Source organism: Salvelinus alpinus, chromosome 16, assembly GCF_045679555.1.
Source record: "Salvelinus alpinus chromosome 16, SLU_Salpinus.1, whole genome shotgun sequence".
Classification (NCBI taxonomy): domain Eukaryota; kingdom Metazoa; phylum Chordata; class Actinopteri; order Salmoniformes; family Salmonidae; genus Salvelinus; species Salvelinus alpinus.
This window is the reverse complement of record NC_092101.1, coordinates 57,085,407-57,111,563: the sequence shown is the minus strand read 5'-3', so window position 1 is coordinate 57,111,563 and position 26,157 is coordinate 57,085,407. Positions and strand designations below refer to the sequence as shown.

At 43.6% G+C, this 26,157-nt stretch overlaps 2 protein-coding genes across 3 annotated transcripts in view; both read left to right on the top strand.

Moving 5' to 3' along the window:
* The window catches only part of chd1l (chromodomain helicase DNA binding protein 1-like), a 90,496-nt gene extending 85,975 nt beyond the window's left edge, over nt 1-4,521 (top strand). For both annotated transcript variants that reach the window (XM_071346673.1, XM_071346674.1), the window contains 2 exons: nt 365-812; nt 1,821-4,521. In XM_071346673.1, the coding sequence (XP_071202774.1) occupies nt 365-812; nt 1,821-1,943 (571 nt within the window). In that variant the 3' untranslated portion in view covers nt 1,944-4,521. The remainder of the gene's footprint in view (nt 1-364; nt 813-1,820) is intronic.
* Nucleotides 4,522-8,896: 4,375 nt separating this feature from the next.
* The window catches only part of traf3ip2l (TRAF3 interacting protein 2-like), a 62,468-nt gene continuing 45,207 nt past the window's right edge, over nt 8,897-26,157 (top strand). Inside the window, exons 1-3 of the mRNA XM_071346672.1 lie at nt 8,897-9,399; nt 15,321-15,417; nt 22,268-22,896. Coding sequence (XP_071202773.1) covers nt 15,374-15,417; nt 22,268-22,896 — 673 coding nt within the window. The 5' untranslated portion in view covers nt 8,897-9,399; nt 15,321-15,373. The remainder of the gene's footprint in view (nt 9,400-15,320; nt 15,418-22,267; nt 22,897-26,157) is intronic.

The window sequence follows — 26,157 nt, the reverse complement described above, 5'->3', positions numbered from 1 at the left end:
TGAGTCTTCTTGGTAAATATTTTCTTCTTCTTGAACTCTTTTGGTTAAGGGCTTGTCAGTCAGCATTTCACGGTCAAGTCTACGCTTGTTGTTTTCGGTGCATGTGGCAAATAAAGCTTGATTTGATACCAGAGAGAATACTATAGACATCAATAAAGCCAGTCAGTTGGTTATTGACACGTTTTTACAACACTTTTGATAAACAGGGCGCTCTAAAGGGAATAGGGTTCTGTTTGGGAAGCAGGCAAGTGGCCTTTTCCCTGCACTGCATTTGTTAAGGGATCTAGTGCTCAATGTGTTTGTCTGAACTGTGAAGGATTTGTTTTGTCCAGGAGGTTTAGTCCTTAACTGGCCTGTCTGTCAGATACTATTACAGCAGGTCTGTCTCTACCTCTGCTTTAGGTACGTCCACAACACCCTCCAAGGCCTCAGCCTCAACCTCCAAGGCCTCAGCCTCAACCTCCAAGGCCTCAGCAGCATCCCCCTCCCCAACCTCCCCCTCCCCAACCTCCGTCTCGGTCTCCCCCTCTCCTCCACACTCCCCCACAGTGCCACAGTATCCTGGCCCTGACTCAGACAGGGAGAGTGAGGAAGGAGAGACAGCCAATCAGAGCAGCAGGACCCCCAGCCCCTCTGGACCTGCTCTGCCTGACTTCATGAGAGGAGTTCATGTGTTCTTCTACAACCTGACAGCCTCAGACAGGAAGAGACTGGCCCGCTACCTCATCACCTATGAAGGAGATGAGGAGGAGATCATGAGTTCAGAGGTCACACACATTGTAACAGAGCTGGAGAGTCCTGTCCAATCACAGGTGACCTCAACAGTCAGTCTTACATTTACCATTTCAAGGATGGTTATAACATGAAAACCATTGATGTACAGTGACACATATATTTCTTATGTTGCTATAGTCTGATGATACTAGTCGTGTGATGTTGCTATGGTGTGATGATCTGATGACATCACTAGTTTTGTGATGTTGCTTTGGTCTGATGATGCTAGTCTTCTGATGTTGCTATGGTCTGATGATGCTAGTCTTCTGATGTTGCTATGGTCTGATGATGCTAGTCTTCTGATGTTGCTATGGTCTGATGATGCTAGTCTGATGTTGCTATGGTCTGATGATGCTTGTCTTCTGATGTTGCTATGGTCTGATGATGCTAGTCTTCTGATGTTGCTATGGTCTGATGATGCTAGTCTTCTGATGTTGCTATGGTCTGATGATGCTAGTCTTCTGATGTTCCTATGGTCTGATGATGCTAGTCTTCTGATGTTGCTATGGTCTGATGATGCTAGTCTTCTGATGTTGCTATGGTCTGATGATGCTAGTCTTCTGATGTTGCTATGGTCTGATGATGCTAGTCTGATGTTGCTATGGTCTGATGATGCTAGTCTTCTGATGTTGCTATGGTCTGATGATGCTAGTCTTCTGATGTTGCTATGGTCTGATGATGTTGCTATGATCTGATGATGCTAGTCTTCTGATGTTGCTATGGTCTGATGATGCTAGTCTTCTGATGTTGCTATGGTCTGATGATGCTAGTCTGATGTTGCTATGGTCTGATGATGCTAGTCTTCTGATGTTGCTATGGTCTGATGATGCTTGTCTTCTGATGTTGCTATGGTCTGATGATGCTTGTCTTCTGATGTTCCTATGGTCTGATGATGCTATGGTCTGATGATGCTAGTCTTCTGATGTTGCTATGGTCTGATGATGCTTGTCTTCTGATGTTCCTATGGTCTGATGATGCTAGTCTTCTGATGATGCTAGTCTGATGTTGCTATGGTCTGATGATGCTATGATTTTCTGTGTCACTAGGAGCTCCAGGAGCTGATTGGTCAGCACCCTCATGCACTTCCTGTTCAGAAGAGCTGGCTGGAGGCCTGCTTCTCTAGACAGAGACAAGTCAACACCACCAAGTTCCTGCACTGCTTTAAATGATGTAGCTCTTCAGTACTATAACACGCAGCTGATGTGAGCCTGCAGGATCCACGGACCAATTCCTTTTGCAGCACTCCCTTTCTCCCTCTACACGACTACTTAACATACTCAACTGATTACAATGAAGTAGAGAACATTCCTTTACTCTGCTTTTTATTTGTATACATTTGTATAAATTATTTTAATATGAAATGTATTTTGGTAGTTGCAGGTAGCCTAGTGGTTAGAGCATTGGGCCAGTAACCGAAAGGTTGCTGGATCGAATCCCCGAGCTGACAAGGTAAAAAAATCTGTCATTCTGCCCCTGAGCAAGGCAGTTAACCCACTGTTCCCTGTTAACCCACTGTTCCCTGTTAACCCACTCCCCGTTAACCCACTGTTAACCCACTGTTCCCCGTTAACCCACTGTTAACCCACTGTTCCCTGTTAACCCACTGTTCCCTGTTAACCCACTGTTCCCTGTTTAACCCACTGTTCCCTGTTTAACCCACTGTTCCCTGTTTAACCCACTGTTCCCTGTTAACCCACTGTTCCCCGTTAACCCACTGTTCCCCGTTAACCCACTGTTCCCTGTTTAACCCACTGTTCCCTGTTAACCCACTGTTCCCTGTTAACCCACTGTTCCCTGTTAACCCACTGTTCCCTGTTAACCCACTGTTCCCTGTTTAACCCACTGTTCCCTGTTTAACCCACTGTTAACTGTTAACCCACTGTTCCCCGAGCACCGAAGACGTGGATGTCGATGTCGGAAGCCTCCCCCCGCACCTCTCTGATTCAGGGGTTAAATGCATTCAGTTGTACAACTGACCAGGTATCTCCCTTATCATTAGGCGTACCAGGTATCTCCCTTATCATTAGGCGTACCAGGTATCTCCCTTATCATTAGGCGTACCAGGTATCTCCCTTATCATTAGGCGTACCAGGTATCTCCCTTTCCGTTCCTTATCATTAGGCGTTCTGTATATCAGTGGTTCCCAACTTTTTCCGGATACTGACCCACCAACTAAATGTTGCTCTGCCCGGAGTGTCCCTGAAGTACCCCCAGGTGTGGGAACCACTGCTGTATAGCTGGCCAGGTACCACTCTAAAGTGATATGTTATGGAACAGAGAGGTGGGGCTTATAGAAAAGGGGCGTGACATGATGCTCCACCTGTAGAGGTCAATGAGGTATAAATGAACTGGGACTGCTTCCAAGATGGGCATCTGTTGTTTTTAATGTAATCTGCTCACGTTGGCATATGCTGTTTTGTGGTCGCTGCCATCTGCTTGACGGAGCCGGTAACACCTGATCACTGGCGCTGTGTGCAGTGGCGCCAGCAGCAATGACGTCATCCAGAAGCATGGCAGACATTGGATGATTATTAAATGTCTAATGTTCTATATTCTAATGTTGGGAAACAATTATCAGACAATTATTGGAGAGAAAAAAACACTGGATATTTTTGGCACAAAGGTGATAACGAAAGTGTCTTTTTAGGATTTTTTAATTTAGTCTTTTCTATGGGGATTGTCCTTTTGTGCTCTGCTCGGCTCGGCAGCAACACAACATGGCAGCAGCATAAACGCGACCAACAGGCACAACCACAGCAGTCCTTGCTATGCTATCTGGGATCCTTGGGACGTCCACAACCTAACCTTAACCCAACTCTTTTACATTTCAGATTACTGGGGTATGTTGTTAAATACAGTTGAAGTCGGAAGTTTACATACACCTTAGCCAAATACATGCACCAAAGTACATTCATCTCTATGTGACAGAACGCGTCTCCTTCCTGAGCGATATGACGGCTGCATGGTCCCATGGTGTTTATACTTGCATACTATTGTTTGTACAGATGAACGTGGTACCTTCAGGCGTTTGGAAATTGTTCCCAAGGATGAACCAGACTTATAGAGGTCAAAAAATAAAATTCTGAGTTCTTGGCTTCTTTTGATTTTCCCATGACGTCAAAAAAGAGGCACTGAGTTTGAAGGTAGGCCTTGAAATACATCCACAGGTACACCTCCAATTGACTCAAATGATGTCAATTAGCCTATCAGAAGCTTCTAAAGCCATGACATCATTTTCTGGAATTTCCCAAGCTGTTTAAAGGCACAGTCAACTTAATGTATGTAAACTTCTGACCCACTGGAATTGTGATACAGTGAATTATAAGTGAAATAATCTGTCTGTAAACAATTGTTGAAACTATAGTTTGTTAACAAGAAATTTGTGGAGTGGTTGAAAAACAAGTTTTAATGACTCCAAAGTGTATGTAAACTTCCGACTTCAACTGTATAATCTGGGTCTATAAGTGTTAAACATCCAAAATATTTTCAGAAAATAAAGCTCAAGCACCAAGGAGATAAGATAGCATTTGTGTGTTACATAAATTGCATAGTTTATTTACAAAAACAATGCTGCAATTTGACATACCAGGTATCAAGCAGAAATGGACTTTAAAAATAATTTTGGTGCCCATCAATATTACAAACTTACAGTATCATATTTATGCGCATATATATTATGTTAACTAATAGCAAAGAAAAGTTTTGGAATTGGCCTAATCAAGACCTAATTAAATCTGTGTGACATGATACCCTTTGGATGAATCTTTTTTATAATGTCAGTGTACTACAAACTCCCTCACGACGCCAGGTCAGCGGAGTCAATCACCACCTTCCGGAGACACCTGAAACCCCACCTCTTTAAGGAATACCTAGGATAGGATAAAGTAATCCTTCTAATCCCCCCCCCCCCTTCCTTAAAAGAGTTAGATGCACTATTGTAAAGTGGTTGTTCCACTGGATATCATAAGGTGAATGCACCAATTTGTAAGTCGCTCTGGATAAGAGCGTCTGCTAAATGACGTAAATGTAATGTAAATGTACTAGCTAGTACACAGTGCAGGTGTTAATCATGACCAGAGGGTCCCTCTGCCTAAGTGACACATTATCCCTGGTAGATTTAAAACAGCATAATTGTGCGGTTCTGGTGAGAACTGGCTAAATGTTTCACAAACTCATCCGTGTTGAGGGAGCGTGCCCTACTTGACTCAACACTGAGAATTCGGAGGTGACTTAACCTGTCATCAACCATCGTTGTCCTAAGGTGGTTTTAATCAGTTTTAAAACTGAGAAGCTTCTCTCACAAGAAGCACTGCTGACTGGTGTAACAACAGAAATCTTACAGAGATGAAATAGCTCATGGAAGACCTCTTTGTAAGGTTCTAGAAACACAACAAAGTCATCGAGAGTAGACGGTCTGTCCCTTCCACTTTTCTCTCTCCTGTCAAGAAGCCGCTTGGTTTGATGAACCTCATGTTTGAAGTCCTCTAAATCTGACTCAGAGGTCTGAGCGAAGGAAACAGGCTCCTCATTTAAGAATGTTCTCTTTGGGTTGAGAGACGGGACCTCTTGCATTATCTCACAATTCTTCTTTGAAAAACGCCTCTGCAGCTCAGCTGGGAGACTGTCGAGCACCTGATAAAAGACGGCTCTTTGGAAGCTCTCATCATCACTGTGGTCACTATTCTTCTGTCCTACAGCGCTCATCATCAATGAGTTGTGAAATCTTAAGCTTGTTTTAGACGGTCTTTAACACACTCTTTGTACACTTATTTTGCAGTGCTCTGCAATCTCTTCAACCTCTTTCCATAGTTCTCCAAAGTAACCCTCACTTCTGTAGTCCTGTAATGTATCTGTAAGGGCACCTACTAGATCCACAGCCCTGAGAAAGAAGGCCCCTTTGCCTCCACTGATCTATCACCACTATTTTCAAGTGTGATATCCTGTAGCGCTCTCCGAACTGCAGGAAGCCTGTCCCTCAGATTACGGCATGCCATGTATCTGCATGCCCACTTTACATCCGTAAGTCTCCGTAGTTCCCCGGGCTGCTGCTGTGGATACAGCCAGATACAAAGTACAAAAGCTTCAGCAGGAGAGAAAAACAGTGAACTGCCTCAGGCACTGATTTTACAGCATCGACAAGAACCACATTCAAACAATGTGCATTACAGTGCACATAAAATGCAAATCTTGCACTGTTTTTAATCCGTGCAGACACACCAGAATGCTTTCCGCTCACGACGGATGCACCGTCATAGCCTTGCCCACACAAGATTATTTCTGTAGTCCAGACCATGTTTTTCAAAGCAATCGATGTGAGACCTGCTGCATCTAAACTTTCAGCTGACTGAAAGTGTAAAAAGCTTTAGTGGATGGCCCCGTTGTCATAGTACCTCACAACTAGACATTTGTTCTTTTTTTCTTTAAATCTTTGGTTTCATCTGAAATGACACTAAAAACTTCACTTTCTTTTACTTCTCTCATTAGTTCACTTGTACCATCTCAGCTCAGCCACATGCATGCACCCTTTTCTCTATGAGACGGTCAGGCTTTCTCAGCTCAGCCACATGCATGCACCCTTTTCTCTATGAGACGGTCAGGCTTTCGCAGCTCAGCCACATGCATGCACCCTTTTCTCTATGAGACGGTCAGGCTTTCTCAGCTCAGCCACATGCATGCACCCTTTTCTCTATGAGACGGTCAGGCTTTCTCAGCTCAGCCACATGCATGCACCCTTTTCTCTATGAGACGGTCAGGCTTTCTCAGCTCAGCCACATGCATGCACCCTTTTCTCTATGAGACGGTCAGGCTTTCTCAGCTCAGCCACATGCATGCACCCTTTTCTCTATGAGACCGTCAGGCTTTCTCAGCTCAGCCACATGCATGCGCCCTTTTCTCTATGAGACGGTCAGGCTTTCTCAGCTCAGCCACATGCATGCACCCTTTTCTCTATGAGACGGTCAGGCTTTCTCAGCTCAGCCACATGCATGCACCCTTTTCTCTATGAGACCGTCAGGCTTTCTCAGCTCAGCCACATGCATGCACCCTTTTCTCTATGAGACCGTCAGGCTTTCTCAGCTCAGCCCTCAAGAACTCTCGATGACCTCTCTGCGCTATATTTTGAGTTGCAGTTAATAGGAGCACATCTGCAATTGTTTTAATGTAAGTAGAGTTTTCCTCCACTTTCTTTTTCCGGTCCTCATTTATGACATCTAACATTGATGAGTTGCTGTCAATAGCCCTTTCATGCTGATTCCAAGCATACATAGCATTGATATGATGCTCTGCCTTCGAACGAAGCTTAAACCTAGAATCTTTAAACAGCGCCTTTTTCCAGTTGACAAAAACCTGACTGTGATGTGAAGGCAGATTCAGGTGTATTGGGCAGAGACAAATGCCTACAGGTGAAACAATAAGTCGAATCTTGATTTACAGAATATTCAAGCCATGAATTGTCCTTTAAACCAGGAGCTGTTGAAAGCCCTTTTCCTAGTATGCTGAGTTCTGGGAATTGTTTTCTAACACGGCTGTACAGGACCCTCTGCTCTGGATCTTGACATGTCTGAAATACACGTTAAATAATGTGTCATATCTTTGGAAATGTATAATGAAGGGATCCACAAGATTAGATACTAACTAAAATGTGTAGTTTAAAGTATAGGCCTGGCCTACCATTGGGTCCTTCTAGAACAGCATATCTGGTACAGTTGGGAGGGGCTCCCATCTCCTGGCAGCTCTGGCTCACTGTCCTGCTCAGAGCCAGAGGTCTCTGTCTTCCCTTGATGCAGTTGGGAGGGGCTCGATGACATCTCCTGGCAGCTCTGGCTCACTGTCTCGCTCAGAGGTCTCTGTGTCATCCCTTGATACATCTATTACATTAAAATAACACAAGAACCATTACTGTATAATCATAATAAAAATGCCACAGCCATCAAAACAAGAACACACATGAATCAACAAATATTTTAAAATGAGGCTTAATCTGACAAAATAATCTATTACAAGCTGAAGCTAAACTTAAATGCTGAACTGGGCATGTGACTGACTGCCTGGTAGCTGCTCTGAACTGGTGGTGGTAGACTGGGTCCTTGTGAAGTCTGACCACTCTAACTAGCCTCAGGTAGGGAGCTGCTTTGGGGACCGATGGTGATGCAAGGGCTGGGGTCTTTGCACCTGATCTGCCTGTTTGTGCTTCTTTAAAATAGAAGTCTGATATCTCTCCCTTTATTTTCATGTTTAATTGACCCTGTGCAAAAAATAAGACGGTCTATGGTTACATCTAAGCATCCAATTACCCACATTTGAGTAAAATCAGCCTTTAGTGTGTTAATCTATTCAAGATACTCCTCGCTCTTTTGTTTGTGTTTCAACCGTGTGTTTTTGTTACGTGTTTGTTTGGTCTTCGTCCCTGAGCCTTTACACTGCACGCCGTAATTTGGGCTACATTTTAAAAAACGATTACGCATTCCTGCGTCTGTCTCCCGAATCATTTATGCTCGTGAACTATTGTCCTGCAAATGTCCTTCACTTTGCGTTGATGTTCTCCTCAGATCTTTCTGCGATTCCGTAAATTCGAAGATTCCATCTCCGACCCTATCGGTCAGTCTCGTTTACCATTTACTCCATTTCAGTGAGTTTCTTCTCCTGCTTTGCAACCTGAGTTTTCAATGTTGCGTTCTGTTGCTTCAGAGTATTTACTTCCTCAGAATTGAAATCAATCGCTTTCTTCAGGTTAACGGTGCTGACAGTGTTATTTCACCAAATCCATTATGTCATCTTCGCTCTCTGATTTTAGCAGCGAGGATACTGATGATGTTGTCCTGTTGCTGACTCAGTGATGGTTCACTTGTCAGCCTCTTTGGAAGTTGCTCCCTGGTTGAGGTATTCCGGTATGACTGCAAGCATATGAATGAGTTTCAGCATAAGCTATTTTCTCCTTGGAAGTCTCAACATCCAATATCTCCGCAACAGTTTGGTTTTGACCTTAATCCATACTGCTAGTAATGAAGATGTTAGTGATGGCTTGATTAATGACAAAATTATTCAAAATAGCTACATTGTATGGGTATATATTTTTGTTCGTTGCAACTGCAGCCTAAAATTATTAACGTGAGAACCGTAATTGTTCCTCAGCTATAAATGTTACGACCTCCCATGCCGCCATCAACGTGTTGAGTTTGTCGTGACGTATACAGAACTATGCAAATGTAACAGTATAACTTTACACCGTCCCCTCGCCCCGACACGGGCGCGAACCAGGGACCTTCTGCACACATCAACAACGGTCGCCCACGAAGCGTCGTTACCCATCGCTCCACAAAGGCCACGGCCCTTGCACAGCAAGGGGAAACCCTACTTAAAGTCTCAGAGCAAGTGACGTAACTGATTGAAATGCTACTAGCGCGTACCCGCTAACTAGCTAGCCATTTCACATCCGTTACACCAACAACGTCGGTTATTGACCGAAGAGGGGAGGCTGCGCTTGGTAAACGTTTCTCTCTTGACAGTGTCAATTGAGTGAGTGCGAGTGTCGAGACATACCATACCGGCTCTTCGATTTTCAACTTTACGCATAGAATTTGGAACAAACCGTCAGATCTGGATTAAAATCCTTATTTTGAACATGAGGTAGGTGAAATAGCCTTTCTAGAGCACTGTGCTCTGGTTAATATGAGATGTGGATCTCATCTTTTTCACTTACACCAGGAAGCTACTCTGAAAATATAGTTTACCAATCTGTCAATTACTTCACAATGGAAGAAATTAAAACTGCACTAAAGCTACCCTTAAATATGCACTGCAGAAATTGCTCCTGGTTGCTAAAATGATCGTAGTTCACCTAATTAATGTCAGTGTATGTAACAGAGCAGTCATTGTGTAGAGAATCATTGTACCGTCTACACCCCTGTGAAATATATTTTCCATAACTAAATATTGTATTTTCATCTGTTTAAAGCTGGTGTACAAAACTGAAAGTAAAAGACTCAAACTAATCTTAAGAACGGAGCATAGAAATAGCACACATAGAACAGCTCTACTGCTTCTTAGATTTGCTCTCAAAGATAATGAATGATCTATGACTCACATTTCTATGTGAATTTGGTGCGGTCGCCCAAAAAAGTTTAGTTTACTTAACTGAAGTTACTTTTTAAAAGGCGTTTGCTACATCCAAGTACTCAGTGAAAAATTGTCTTATGCAAATCTGAAATGTCATTGAATACAAATTGCAAGAACAGATCACTATTGGGCCATACGTTACCACAGTGTAATTTAGCCTTTTAAAAACAACTTTTTAAAAGTGACAATTAGGCACTTGTGACGGTGGCTAACAAGTGTTGTGTAATTCCAGTAGTTACCTACACCCCTAAATGGCAATAAAGTAATCAACTACTGAAAACACGACCTAGATTTGAATTTGTTCAACTACCACCAAGCTACTGCAAAGATGGAGCTAAATTACTAGTTGACGTGCATGTAGTTCACACCAATCCAATGTCTTTATGTATCCACCGCAGAACGGGATCTGTTCATGTTTCTTTCACAACATTTAAATGTTATCGGTAAAGATTTGTTGCAACAAAAAAACTAATAATTTCCTGAATATTTTGTTCTGAAAGTACAATTGCAAGGCGCGTCTAGCTCTAGTCCAGGGTGTAATGCACGTGCCTGTAGTATTTTCCATGTCAAGAATCAGAAAGTCAACTTCTGACATTTTTAAATTCAGTGTCACAATAAAGGCTTCTGAAAGTTCATGTTGATAACTGAAAGACCGTAGTTCTGAACACAGGAAAGCGACAGGAAGAGGCACCAGTCGAAATTGCGCTCGACGCAGATTTTTTGCGGTAGATAGGATAGATGTCTCGGGGGCAGTTTCTGTGCACCTTTACATGCGCAGAGTGTGACCATGTCAAGCAGAATGTGAAACTGTTGGAAAATATGAGTTCAGCTAATGTTATGAATCAGGGTCAACGCTACTGCCACCGCTGCTTCAGTGGAAAACGTGACTTCATCAGCGAGATGTATAGCCTCTAGGCCAGGGGTCTGCAACAGGCGGCCTGCGGGCCAAAACCAGCCCGCCAGTGATTGTTTTCCTTTTACATTCTCTTTATGGCCTTAGTTATGGTCAATTTGCAGTGTGTTAATTATTTTCCATCCCCTGACCATTTGCTCTGACAGTTGAATCTAGTTACTCTAGGCTTTGTGCATCACATCTGGAGATGGAACAGATTCCTCTTTCCCAAACCATAGCAAATTATAAAAACTCAAAAACCCAAACCTGTACTCACCTTAAATATTTTATTAAATGACTCCGGTTTCATTACACCAATGTAACCATGTAAATATACTTCTGGCTTCTGATTGTTGGTTATCCGTCTATGTAAAAACAGAGCTGGAATGCTGTGAATGTTGTGTTACCTCACATATCATAAACTTGAACTTTTATAACCCTGGACTGTGACTGTATGGTGTCTAACCTAGAAGTTAGAACCCTGGACTGACTGTATGGTGTCTAACCTAGAAGTTAGAACCCTGGACTGACTGTATGGTTTCTAACCTAGAAGTTAGAACCCTGGACTGACTGTATGGTTTCTAACCTAGAAGTTAGAACCCTGGACTGACTGTATGGTGTCTAACCTAGAAGTTAGAACCCTGGACTGTGTGTCTGCGCGATGTGTCCCAAATGACACCCTTCACCCTACATAGTGCCCTTCTTTTGCACTAAATAGGGAATAGAGAGCCATTTGAGGACATGTAGGCCTACAATCAAGACCCATATTAACATTAGATGAGGGTATGTTGGTGGTTTGGTTTCCCATCAGTGAGAGTCGAGTTTGTATTTCCACTGAACTCGCATCGCGTCCTCCTCCTCCCAACTATTGCTACTCGATAACAGACTATACTGCTGGTAAATTACTGCTACAGGTTCAGAAAAGTCCCTCAGAGCAGAGGAGCTGTAGGTGGCACGGCACGTTGACTCAATAGCCTTTCCATTTTAAACTAATTTACCAAAATGGTGTATCATTAATCTGACTATCAAATCAAGCTTTATTTATACAGCACATTTCAGACATGGAATGCAAAACTAACAAAACACAATGAAAATAAAAGCTGAAATATTTACTTCACAACAAACATACTATAAACAAAAGAATGACACAAACTGAACAACTAAAAAGCCCCCTGAGGAAAAGCAAAGCTAAAAAGGTGTTTTAAGTTCCCTTTTAAATATGTTCACAGTTTCAGCCCCCCTCAGGTTCTCTGGCAGGCTATTCCAGAGGCTGGGGGCATAGTAACTAAAGGCTGCCTCCATGCCTCTTTGTCCTAGGCTTTGGGATAGTTATAAGGCTGTCTCTCCATGCCTCTTGGTCCTAGGCTTTGGGATAGTTATAAGGCTGTCTCTCCATGCCTCTTGGTCCTAGGCTTTGGGATAGTTAAAAGGCTGTCTCTCCATGCCTCTTGGTCCTAGGCTTTGGGATAGTTATAAGGCTGTCTCTCCATGCCTCTTGGTCCTAGGCTTTGGGATAGTTAAAAGGCCAGAGGACCTGAGGGACCTACTGGATACATAACTTAAAAGCATGTCTGACATGTATTGGGGTGAACAATCATGGAGTGAGTTGAAAACCAATAGAATAATCTTCAAATTAATTCTAAAACTCGCAGCCAGTGCAGAGACCTTAAAACCGGTGTAATGTGTTTTCTCCGTCTGGTCTTGGTCAGTACCCTGCAGCATGCTGTATGTTTTGCAGTTGACCAATGGCTTTCTTGAGTAGACCAGACAGGAGAGCATTACAGTAGTCAAGCCTGCTTGTAGTAAAAGTATGAGTCTTTCTTTCTGGCTCCAACAATAAGTACCTCGGTGCTTTGGCTCCAACAACAAGTACCTCTGTGCTTTGGCTACAACAACAAGTACCTCGGTGCTTTGGCTCCAACAATAAGTACCTCTGTGCTTTGGCTCCAACAATAAGTACCTCTGTGCTTTGGCTCCAACAACAAGTACCTCGGTGCTTTGGCTCCAACAACAAGTACCTCGGTCTTGTCTTGATTTAGCTGGAGGAAGTTGTGACTATTTCAATCCCTAATACAGTCTAATAATTTATCCATGGAGCTGAAATCCTCTTCTGACACAGAAATGTAATGTTGTGTATCGTCTGTGCAAACTCACCACATTTAGATGTGGAGGAAAGCTCACATAGTTTTGCTGGGGATTCATCAGGCCATCAATGGTCAAGAAGAGCACTCAAATTATTCTCATTAGTGATAAAATGAGCCCGTTTGGCATTTCTAGTTGCTCTCTCAGAATATCATAGTGGACCTGCAACTTTGACTTTCTCCTCTTCTGCTCTGTCTTTCTGCAATGTCTCTTTAATTGATTAGTTTCCTCAGTCATCTAAGGTCATCTGTTTGGATGTGGCCTTTTTTAACCTTACTGGAGCTATGGCATCAAGTGGTTAGAGCATTGGACTAGTAACCGAAAGGTTGCAAGATCAAATCCCCGAGCTGACAAGGTAAAAATCTGTCGTTCTGCCCCTGAACAAGGCAGTTACCCCACTGTTACCTGCCGTCATTGAAAATAAGAATGTGTTCTTAACTGACTTGCCTAGTTAAATAAAGGTACAAAAATGTGCTATTAAAGTTATCGGATATTCAATCATCACAAGAGGAATGCAGAATAGGTGGTGGAGTATTGTTGTAGCAACTTCAGAGGTAAGATAGCGTTTCTTAATAATGCGTTCAGTATTACCCTGTGCTGTGGGAAACAAGGTAGTATAAATCCCCAGTGGTGATCAGAGAAAGCAACATCAACAATAGAGGATATGTCAATAGAAAGCCCCTTGGTAATAACCAGGTCCAGAGTATGGCTGTGGTTATGGGTGGGCCCAGTAGAAAGCCCCTTGGTAATAACCAGGTCCAGAGTATGGCTGTGGTTATGGGTGGGCCTAGTAGAAAGCCCCTTGGTAATAACCAGGTCCAGAGTATGGCTGTGGTTATTGGTGGGCCCAGTAGAAAGCCCCTTGGTAATAACCAGGTCCAGAGTATGGCTGTGGTTATGGATGGGCCCAGTAGAAAGCCCCTTGGTAATAACCAGGTCCAGATTATGGCTGTGGTTATGGGTGGGCCTAGTAGAAAGCCCCTTGGTAATAACCAGGTCCAGAGTATGGCTGTGGTTATGGGTGGGGCCAGTAGAAAGCCCCTTGGTAATAACCAGGTCCAGATTATGGCTGTGGTTATGGGTGGGCCCAGTAGAAAGCCCCTTGGTAATAACCAGGTCCAGAGTATGGCTGTGGTTATGGGTGGGCCCAGTAGAAAGCCCCTTGGGATATGTGTCCTGTCTGAAGTATGTCCTGGGATATGTGTCCTGTCTGAAGTATGTCCTGGCATATGTGTCCTGTCTGAAGTATGTCCTGGGATATGTGTCCTGTCTGAAGTATGTCCTGGGATATGTGTCCTGTCTGAAGTATGTCCTGGGATATGTGCCCTGTCTGAAGTATGTCCTGGGATATGTGTCCTGTCTGAAGTATGTCCTGGGATATGTGTCCCGTCTGAAGTATGTCCTGGGATATGTGTCCTGTCTGAAGTATGTCCTGGGATATGTGTCCTGTCTGAAGTATGTCCTGGGATATGTGTCCTGTCTGAAGTATGTCCTGGGATATGTGTCCTGTCTGAAGTATGTCCTGGGATATGTGTCCTGTCTGAAGTATGTCCTGGGATATGTGTCCTGTCTGAAGTATGTCCTGGAATATGTGTCCTGTCTGAAGTATGTCCTGGGATATGTGTCCTGTCTGAAGTATGTCCTGGGATATGTGTCCTGTCTGAAGTATGTCCTGGGATATGTGTCCTGTCTGAAGTATGTCCTGGGATATGTGTCCTGTCTGAAGTGAAACACAGACATCTATGATGTTTCTACCTTTGTGTACCTATTCAGGATACATCACTATGAAGAGAATTGTGTTCTTGTCATGATGTGTTTGTCCTACATTTTTAATCTCAGCCCCCGTCCCCGCAGGAGGCCGCCATTGTAAATAATAATTAGTTCTTAACTGACTTACCTAGTTAAAAAAATAAAACATTCTTATTCATAATTATGCATTTCTGTGTACTACAGATCATGGATCATGATGTAATTCCGTTACCGTAATTCTGTTACCGGGTGTAAATCTACTTCACTTACTGTAGTTCAATAACCAAAATAGATTTAGGTGACACTCCATTGTTTATACATATAGACATCTTTGAATCTTAACTCAGAGTAGATATTTAGGAGTTTTGTGAAAACGTAGCGGAATTTTACCATCATTCTGTTACTAAACTTTGCATCTGCACTGTTGGAGTAAATGTGTTTTTGTAAAATGTTCAGTGTAAATTGTTTCGAAGAAGTCCTTGTGCATGGAGTTGTATGGTTTGTTGAACTTTGAAATCATTGGTTTTAGCTCAGCATACTTTTAAAGTGAAAAAAAACCAGTCATTCTGTTACTGTAGAATTGCCCTCATTCTTTGCTAACAGGATGTTGTGTGTTGCTGTAAGTTACATGTGATGTTTATTTTGGCAGGCTGTGTGTTGCTGGGACTTGACAGCAGCTGATCCTCCACTGTGGCAGACAGAATGATGCTGCCCACTCCCTGTTACTCACCCAAAGCTACTAACAGGTAGGCCTACATGCTACATACAGTATGTCCTACTATAGGACATTTCCATGTAAAAGGACACATGAGCACCAACATGTGAAATTCATAGGAGATTGTCAAATGAAAGACAAGAGTAAATGTGTTTGCGAAATTAAGGTGTATATACATTTTTCAATCATTTTCCATCCTAATAATTTAGCAAAAGTCTTTAATTTCTGGTCGAACAGATTGAGAAGCGGTCTAAGAAAACGTCTAGCAGAAAAAGTCTTAAAAGATATTAGAATACATCAATACACAATAATGTTGAGGTAAAGCACCCTGCCAACTAACATCAACGTTTAGTTTGGAGAAACGATTTGCCTTCTGTAAGTTTGGAGAAACATTGCCTTGTCATTCTATTACCAAAAACCATCGGCGCAACTTTGGTTTTAGAAATGGGGGGGGACATAATTATTATAACTTTGTTTATCCAGTCGGATAAACACTCCAAACAGCCTGACCGCTCCGTCCACATGGTCCGTTGCCTCATTTTGTATCACATTCAATGATAAAACTGGGGGGGGGGGGCAGAAATGCCACATACTGTATCTTGAAGATATTTCTAATTTCTCTCCTTCATGAAGAGGAAGCATAATGAAAGTTTACAGAAATAACAAGGTAGACCTACCAATTAGTTTACTGATATCAAGTTTGATATCAGTGCTGTCACTAAATTGGTAACGGAATTACTGAAACATTTGTAGGGGAGAGTGGGGTAAGTTTAGCCAAAGGGTTAGTTAATTCACCACTTGTTTCTAGGAAACCAAGTCACCATTTCATGGAGTCTGTGAAGGAAGAAACCAAATGGAAAAAGTGTTAAGCAAGTTCGGTCCAAAAACACAGATTTTTACAAAGTCAAATATATTTTACGCAGCTTTTTTTGAAAGATATCACGTAGTAGAGCTGCATAAGTGTTGCTCTCCACTTTCTGGAGGACCGAGTTTAGAAATCAGTGGAATTAGAGTATAATAGCTAAGGAATGCCCAGTGGAATTAGAGTATGATAGCTAAGGAATGCCCAGTGGAATTAGAGTATGATAGCTAAGGAATGCCCAGTGGAATTAGAGTATGATAGCTAAGGAATGCCCAGTGGAATTAGAGTATGATCGCTAAGGAATGCCCAGTGGAATTAGTGTATGATAGCTAAGGAATGCCCAGTGGAATTAGTGTATGATCGCTAAGGAATGCCCAGTGGAATTAGAGTATGATCGCTAAGGAATGCCCAGTGGAATTAGAGTATGATCGCTAAGGAATGCCCAGTGGAATTAGAGTATGATCGCTAAGGAATGCCCAGTGGAATTGGAGTATGATTGCTAAGGAATGCCCAGTGGAATTAGAGTATGATCGCTAAGGAATGCCCAGTGGAATTAGAGTATGATCGCTAAGGAATGCCCAGTGGAATTAGAGTATGATCGCTAAGGAATGCCCAGTGGAATTAGAGTATGATCGCTAAGGAATGCCCAGTGGAATTAGAGTATGATCACTAAGGAATGCCCAGTGGAATTAGAGTATGATAGCTAAGGAATGCCCAGTGGAATTAGAGTATGATAGCTAAGGAATGCCCAGTGGAATTAGTGTATGATAGCTAAGGAATGCCCAGTGGAATTAGTGTATGATCGCTAAGGAATGCCCAGTGGAATTAGAGTATGATCGCTAAGGAATGCCCAGTGGAATTAGAGTATGATCGCTAAGGAATGCCCAGTGGAATTAGAGTATGATTGCTAAGGAATGCCCAGTGGAATTGGAGTATGATCGCTAAGGAATGCCCAGTGGAATTAGAGTATGATCGCTAAGGAATGCCCAGTGGAATTAGAGTATGATCGCTAAGGAATGCCCAGTGGAATTAGAGTATGATCGCTAAGGAATGCCCAGTGGAATTAGAGTATGATCGCTAAGGAATGCCCAGTGGAATTAGAGTATGATCGCTAAGGAATGCCCAGTGGAATTAGAGTATGATCGCTAAGGAATGCCCAGTGGAATTAGAGTATGATCGCTGAGGAATGCCCAGTGGAATTAGAGTATGATAGCTGAGGAATGCCTAGTGGAATTAGAGTATGATCGCTAAGGAATGCCCAGTGGAATTAGAGTATGATCGCTAAGGAATGCCCAGTGGAATTAGAGTATGATCGCTAAGGAATGCCCAGTGGAATTAGAGTATGATTGCTAAGGAATGCCCAGTGGAATTGGAGTATGATCGCTAAGGAATGCCCAGTGGAATTAGAGTATGATCGCTAAGGAATGCCCAGTGGAATTAGAGTATGATCGCTAAGGAATGCCCAGTGGAATTAGAGTATGATCGCTAAGGAATGCCCAGTGGAATTAGAGTATGATAGCTGAGGAATGCCCAGTGGAATTAGAGTCTGATCGCTAAGGAATGCCCAGTGGAATTAGAGTATGATAGCTGAGGAATGCCTAGTGGAATTAGAGTATGATCGCTAAGGAATGCCCAGTGCAATTAGAGTATGATCGCTAAGCAGACGGAGACGGTTCTGGCGTTTGATTGCAAATAAATAAATGAGGCCCTAATCTATAGATTTCACATGACTGAGAATACAGATATGCATCTGTTCGTCACAGACACCTTAAAAAAAAAGATAGGGGTGTGGATCAGAAAACCAGTCAGTATCTGGTGTGACCACCATTTGCCTCATGCAGCGCAACACATCTCATTCGCATAGAGTTGATCAGGCTGTTGATTGTGGCCTGTGGAATTTCATCTTGTTCAAATGTTGACATGCACCTGCAAAAAAAGATTGCTAAGATGTGCGAGTGCATAGTATGAGACTAGATGTTCAAGGCTGTCTCCAGACCATACATTTTTCCTCCACGTTTCCTACTTTTATCACTTCTATGATAATAATGGTAAAAAAACGATAAACACTTTCAAACCCTTCTGGGTTATACAATCTAATTAGTATGGTGATACTGTCATCCTAATAAAGGTTATACTTCTATTAACGGGAGTGAATTTATCAAAAATACACACACAGCATGTTAACACAAACTAAGAAAAAAACCACATGCTGCAGCTAAGGCTGTGGTGGTCACAACACTTCCTCAGTCAGTGATTGTCAAGCAAATAACTGTCTGTCTCACTGTCTGTCTCACGGTAATTGACCATAATTAACATAAACACATTTAGCATCTCCTGGCTTCCTTTAGCACACAAGATTTGCTGAGAATTCCATATCATTATTTTATATTATTTATAGTATGAAGAATATAGTTGATCAAAGCTGAATAAAATAGACAGGATGTTTTCTCCAAATGATTTGAGGGAGTGTTCACATGCAGCTATTCTGTGTTGAGCGGCTAACAAAGAAACAGGTCCTCCTATATGCTTCATTTAGAGTTACTAATGTAACTTTAGTTGTTCTACAAACGTTGGGCTATGTATGTTTTGATGTTTAATACATTGTAAGGCTGCATGATGAGACTCTAATGATGATTCATAAGGTGAATGCACCAATTTGTAAGTCGCTCTGGATAAGAGCGTCTGCTAAATGACTTAAAAATGATTTGAAAGTCACTTGAAAGGCATGAGCTCTGCTTTGTTTTTTAAGCAGGCTGTACACAAGCCTGTACATCAGTCACTCATTCACAATTTGACAAGCACTTGCTAATCCCTCGAATTTCCCAGCGGCATCCCCTTTGTGTGGCCAGAATGCACCCTAAAACAATCCATGCCTTTTGCGGCCAGTGGCCGTTGTGCCCTTCTCCCTGAGTGCTGCCTGCACCGAAGAACCTCACTCACATGGCTCATGTGATCGGGTCTTTCTCACAGGCTACAAGTGAAGACAGACACATCTTATCCAATTCAGAGGTGCATATTGAAGATATTGGAAGAACTGTCCACATTTACTTTTCATCAGCCAACAAGATGAGTAGTCCTAACGAACAGCAAAAGCACTAGCCAATCTATATCAATAATAATATAATATAATCAATAATGTCAATCTACTCTCCCCCATAGTACAACAGCTGACCTTTTCTATTCTGTGCAAGAAATCAATTTTCTAACATAGTCTGGGACAGTTGTGGGATGCGATAGATCCCAAATTAATACAACCACTAGCATAAAAAAAAACAGAAAGTTTAGCTAAAATGTTGATGAACTATTAGGCTATTTCTTCACATTATAAACGCAGCAATGCGGACATGGCAGTAGGCTAAAAGCGCAAATGTTCCATTAGCTGGAAAACACCATGATCAAAAGTGACCACAAATGAGATTATGCAGGTAATGCTTTTATTACAAAGGGGAATTTTTATGGTGACAATGATCTTCCCCAAACTTGAAACTCACATGCTGCTTATATATGTAGTTAGGCTCTACACCCCTTGTAAAGCAGATTAATGTGCTTCATTTTAAAAGTTATTTGCCCATTTTAGTTGTAATATAAACCATATCAAAACATATAGGCCTATGGGCTATGCTACATGAGGTGTGCACATGAGGTGTGCAACTATAATTTGAAAAACTCTGGGGGGGAAAGGCTTATGGCACACAAGCTGGGCATCATTCACAAGTGATAGGCTAATATTGTCACCCATCAGTTGTCTTTACATATAGTAAGTTATATATGTGTGACATTTGTTTTGATTTAGGATGGACCATTATTATGCACCTGTCCTGAAACAGGGGCAGGAGGAAAAAATACATGTCATCTCTGCATTAAATAGCAAATGGAGGGTGCTCTTACTGTGGTTCATTTTAGCCAGGTAGGCTCTACTCCTGTTGTAAAGACAAGCAATGTGCTTAATATTAGGAAAGTTGAGAAGTAAATATAGTAGGCCTGGCCTATAGAAAGCTGATGGGATCCTCCTCTTTTTAATAGAGGCCATCACTCTGTTTTCTCATGCATAGCCTATAGAAATGTTGCGCAACATGAGCTCATGAGCTCTCATGAAGTGTTGGATTAGATTTTCAAATATATTTGCATTGATGTCAGCGTGATTAGAGGGACAATAGAGTGCTGAGTACCAGGCAGTTTGGTAGGCTACTAATGACCAGCAGCAGCATCAGAGCTTGGAGAAGCCTAATCACCGTGACTAAATGGTCACGTGGAATTTGACTGCCTTCATGACTCGTGATCGCTGGTGTGGCGGTAATACGGTCACTGCAACAGCCATAGCTGCAGCTCATTTGGCAATTTGGGATCCCTAACTTCTAAACAGGAACTCAAACCAATTTGCAAGCGTCCACTCTGGTTGTGGAGAATTATTCTTAGCAACAGTGGTAACGTATTCGGAGAGATCAGTCATATTAGAAGAGTGATCTGGGACAAAAGTACAACATTCATCGCCAATGATTGCACGAGTGCCCCCTTGACCTGCCAAAAGAAACTCTGTTTTGCAGAGCCTGTTTACCCTCCATATCCAGGGAAAAACACATTACAGAACCTGGAGGAAGGTGCCTGAGTGATGTCCTCATTCCAGGTTTGTAGTCTCTTAAATGGAGCCTTCAGATCCTTCTCATTGTTTGGAACGGTTCTCATCGATGTCACCACAAACCCAACAGTGCAGCATTTAATCCATTAAGATTCATAGAACATTGTTGGTCATAGTCTTAAAAGGCATTTTTCTTATCAATGCTATAGTAAAGTTGACCACTTAACCAGACCCAACCCATGGTCCAGCAGGGCTCTCCTTCCACGATGACCATCTACTTCTGGGCCACTCCAGGCCAGCGTTGGTCCCTTTGGCTCAGGACTCCTTCCACGATGACCATCTACTTCTGGGCCACTCCAGGCCAGCGTTGGTCCCTTTGGCTCAGGATAGGAGAAGGATGTGATAGGAGAGAACTGAGGATGGATCAACAACATTGTAGTTACTCCACAATACTAACCTAAATGACAGAGTGAAAAGAAGGAAGCCTGTACAGAATAAAAATATTCCAAAACTTGTACTCTGTTTGCGACAAGACACTAAAGTAATACACCACCTTCTAGTGAGTTTATACAAACGTATCTCCTACTTCTACTTCTACCAATAATTTGGTTGTTCTTCCCATTGGTTACCTCTAGCCAGATGAGCCAGGGGCAGAGTGGCCCACGCCCATTGAATATGACACTTTTAAATGTTAGTGCAGCATTTTCTTTTTTTTTACCCCTTTCTCTCCCCAATTTCGTGGTATCCAATTGGTAGTTACAGTTTTGTCTCATCGCTGCAACTCCCCTCCGGACTCGGGAGAGGCAAAGGCCGATAGCCATGCGTCCTCCAAAACGCGACCCAACCGCACTGCTTCTTAACACAATGCCCACTTAACCCGGAAGCTAGCCGCACCAATGTGTCGGAGGAAACACCGTACACCTGGCGACCGTGTCAGCGTGCACTGCACCCGGCCCGCCACAGGAGTCGCTAGTGAGCGATAGGACAATGACATCCCTGCCGGCCAAACCCTCCCCTAACCCGGACCACGCTGGGGCAATTGTGCGAGGTCGTGGCTGGCTGTGACAGAGCCTGAACTCGAACCCAGAATCTCTCGTGGCACAGCTAGACCACTGTGCCACTCGGGAGGCCCTTTCCGAACGGGATTCTAACGTGTATTGACTCGGGGTTGAATACTTATCTAATCATACTGTATATTAGATTTTTTTTTTTTTTTTTTTACAAATATTCACATTTTTAATTAACTTTGACAGAGTATTTTGTGTAGATCGTTGATAAAAACAATTACAATCTATTTTAATCCCACTTTGTAACACAACAAAATGTGGAATAAATCAATGTGTGTGTATACTTCCTGAAGGCACAGTACATGATGTAACTGAAGCCTGTCCTCTGTCCCAGGCCTAACCCTAACCTCTGACCCCTAACTGACCTCTGTCCCAGTAGGTGTCCCCCCCAGCTGATCTGCTGCCGTAGAGAGTTCCAGAACACTCCAGAGGAAGATGACGAAACCTCTACCCCCTGCCATGATCTCCACCCCGACCTCCGCTCTGACCTCCGCTCTGACCTCTGCCCCGACCTCCACCCCGACCTCCAGCGTGATGACCCCAGCTCCATGGCTAGCTCCGCCTTCAGCAGTCGGAGGGCGGGGCCCAGCTACACGCCGTATCAGCCTCCTGTAGGCCTCCCAGTCGGGTACAGCCAGCCTACCCCGTTCCCCAGCCAGGCTGATGGCTCCTGGCTTCACCCCAGCTACACCAGCGCCTGGTCTGGTCCTGGACCTGCTTACCCCAGCAGCCTGCCCTCCTGCCTCACCCCCCCAAACTACCCCAGCTACCCAGGGGAGAGCTGTTACTCCCGGGGAAGGTCCCTGCCGGGCCGTTACAGCCCTAGTATGACCAGCCTGGAGCAGCCTCACTCCCTTCACTCCACCCCCCCCTCAGCAGGCCTCTACCACCACTCTCTGACTCCATATACCTGCTGTGCCCAGTGCCCTGGGGATGGCTTCAACATGGGCCACTACCACAGCCCCCGGCCCATCGCTGGTTACCGCCTACCCTCCAGGCCCATGTGTGAGTAACGCTAGCTAACAAACTTTTGTACATCGCACTGTTCCGTACGATTGACCTTATTTTAGTGCCCAAAAAAGGTCATAGTTCCAGGTCAACTGTAATATGAACACTATTGTAAAGCACAATATCTCCCCTTTCCAACAAAATCAATGACGAGGCCTTCATGCTGCCCGTCTCTGCATGATTGAAGAAGGCAATGAGCTCCATCGGGTCTTTTTTTAAAATGGCGGGTGGGGAAGCTAAACCTACTGCGTGATAGTGAAAGGGGGAGAGATGTTGTGTGGGGAAACGGCTTTTTTCACCCGAACTTATCACCTCTAAAATGTAAATAAAACACTATAAAGAGTTTATATAATGTGTCATTACATACCTATTTGAAAGTTTGTGTCGAATTTGAATCAGTTTTTTAGTGTGGCGCTAATGTTATCTTCAGAAGTTAACAGCGGCTGTCGTGGCTTTTGAGAGTCATGATGGCTTACAATGATGACGCAAACAATGAATGCATTCAGTTGACTAGGTATCCCCCCCTGACCATGTCCCTGTCCTCCCCTGACCCTGTCCCTGTCCCTTTCCCTTGTTTTTAATCTCTCGAGAGAAGCGCTACACCTGGTGGAGAGAGGCTGTACAACACAGAATGAGTTGCTTTACGCGTGCTGTACGTTACGTCATGACACGTCACAATTTAACGTACATCGTCAGAGGGGTCTGTTTAAAAAATAAAAATAAACTTTTCTCCAATACTATCACCATGTCAATCAACTGTAGTGTCTAATCTGATCAGGCTTGTTCATATGCCTGACATGAAGCCTGTAGTATCTAATCTGATGAGGCTTGTTCATATGCCTGACATGAAGCCTGTATTATCTAATCTGATGAGGTTTGTTCATATGCCTGACATGAAGCCTGCAGTACATAGTTTCACCCAAACCCAACCCACGACTATGACCGCATAAAACAGCTTTACCAGGCCAAATATATGCATTCCTTTTCTTGAAACATGAATATCTTAGCAGCCTTTATATCTATATATATATTTTTTTATTTAACCTTTATTTAACCAGGTAGGCCAGTTGAGAACAAGTTCTCATTTACAACTGCGACCTGGCCAAGATAAAGTAAAGCAGTGCGACACAAACAACAACACAGAGTTACACATGGAATAAACAAACGTAGTCAATAACAATAGATTAAAAAAAAATATATATATTATAGACATGTTTGAGCAGTGGTGAACCTATAGGACCTAGTCCTTCAGTGGTGAACCTATAGGACCTAGTCCTTCAGTGGTGAACCTATAGGACCTAGTCCTTCAGTGGTGAACCTACAGGACCTAGTCCTTCAGTGGTGAACCTATAGGACCTAGTCCTTCAGTGGTGAACCTATAGGACCTAGTCCTTCAGTGGTGAACCTATAGGACCTAGTCCTTCAGTGGTGAACCTACAGGACCTAGTCCTTCAGTGGAGAACCTACAGGACCTAGTCCTTCAGTGGTGAACCTATAGGACCTAGTCCTTCAGTGGTGAACCTATAGGACCTAGTCCTTCAGTGGTGAACCTATAGGACCTAGTCCTTCAGTGGTGAACCTATAGGACCTAGTCCTTCAGTGGTGAACCTATAGGACCTAGTCCTTCAGTGGTGAACCTATAGGACCTAGTCCTTCAGTGGTGAACCTATAGGACCTAGTCCTTCAGTGGTGAACCTATAGGACCTAGTCCTTCAGTGGTGAACCTATAGGACCTAGTCCTTCAGTGGTGAACCTACTGGACCTAGTCCTTCAGTGGTGAACCTACTGGACCTAGTCCTTCAGTGGTGAAGCTATAGGACCTAGTCCTTCAGTGGTGAACCTACTGGACCTAGTCCTTCAGTGGTGAAGCTATAGGACCTAGTCCTTCAGTGGTGAACCTACTGGACCTAGTCCTTCAGTGGTGAACCAATTGGACCTAGTCCTTCGGTGGTGAACCTATAGGACCTAGTCCTTCGGTGGTGAACCTATAGGACCTAGTCCTTCAGTGGTGAACCAATTGGACCTAGTCCTTCGGTGGTGAACCTATAGGACCTAGTCCTTCAGTGGTGAATCTATAGGACCTAGTCCTTCAGTGGTGAACCTACTGGACCTAGTCCTTTAGTGGTGAACCTATAGGACCTAGTCCTTCAGTGGTGAACCTACTGGACCTAGTCCTTCAGTGGTGAACCTATAGGACCTAGTCCTTCAGTGGTGAACCTACTGGACCTAGTCCTTCAGTGGTGAACCAATTGGACCTAGTCCTTCAGTGGTGAACCAATTGGACCTAGTCCTTCAGTGGTGAACCTAGAGGACCTAGTCCTTCAGTGGAGAACCTATTGGACCTAGTCCTTCAGTGGTGAACCTATAGGACCTAGTCCTTCAGTGGTGAACCTATAGGCCTTCGGTGGTGAACCTATAGGCCTTCGGTGGTGAACCTATTGGACCTAGTCCTTCGGTGGTGAACCTATAGGACCTAGTCCTTCGGTGGTGAACCTATAGGACCTAGTCCTTCAGTGGAGAACCTATAGGACCTAGTCATTCAGTGGAGAACCTATAGGTTCTAGTCCTTCAGTGGAGAACCTATAGGACCTAGTCCTTCAGTGGAGAACCTATAGGACCTAGTCCTTCAGTGGAGAACCTATAGGACCTAGTCTTTCAGTGGTGAATCTATAGGACCTAGTCTTTCAGTGGTGAACCTACTGGACCTAGTCCTTCAGTGGTGAACCTACTGGACCTAGTCCTTCAGTGGTGAACCTACTGGACCTAGTCCTTCAGTGGTGAACCTATAGGACCTAGTCCTTCAGTGGTGAACCTATAGGACCTAGTCCTTCAGTGGTGAACCTATAGGACCTAGTCCTTCAGTGGTGAACCTATAGGACCTAGTCCTTCAGTGGTGAACCTATAGGACCTAGTCCTTCAGTGGTGAACCTATAGGACCTAGTCCTTCAGTGGAGAACCTATAGTCCTTCAGTGGTGAACCTATGGGACCTAGTCCTTCGGTGGTGAACCTATAGGACCTAGTCCTTCGGTGGTGAACCTATAGGACCTAGTCCTTCGGTGGTGAACCAATTGGACCTAGTCCTTCGGTGGTGAACCTATAGGACCTAGTCCTTCAGTGGTGAATCTATAGGACCTAGTCCTTCAGTGGTGAACCTACTGGACCTAGTCCTTTAGTGGTGAACCTATAGGACCTAGTCCTTCAGTGGTGAACCTACTGGACCTAGTCCTTCAGTGGTGAACCTATAGGACCTAGTCCTT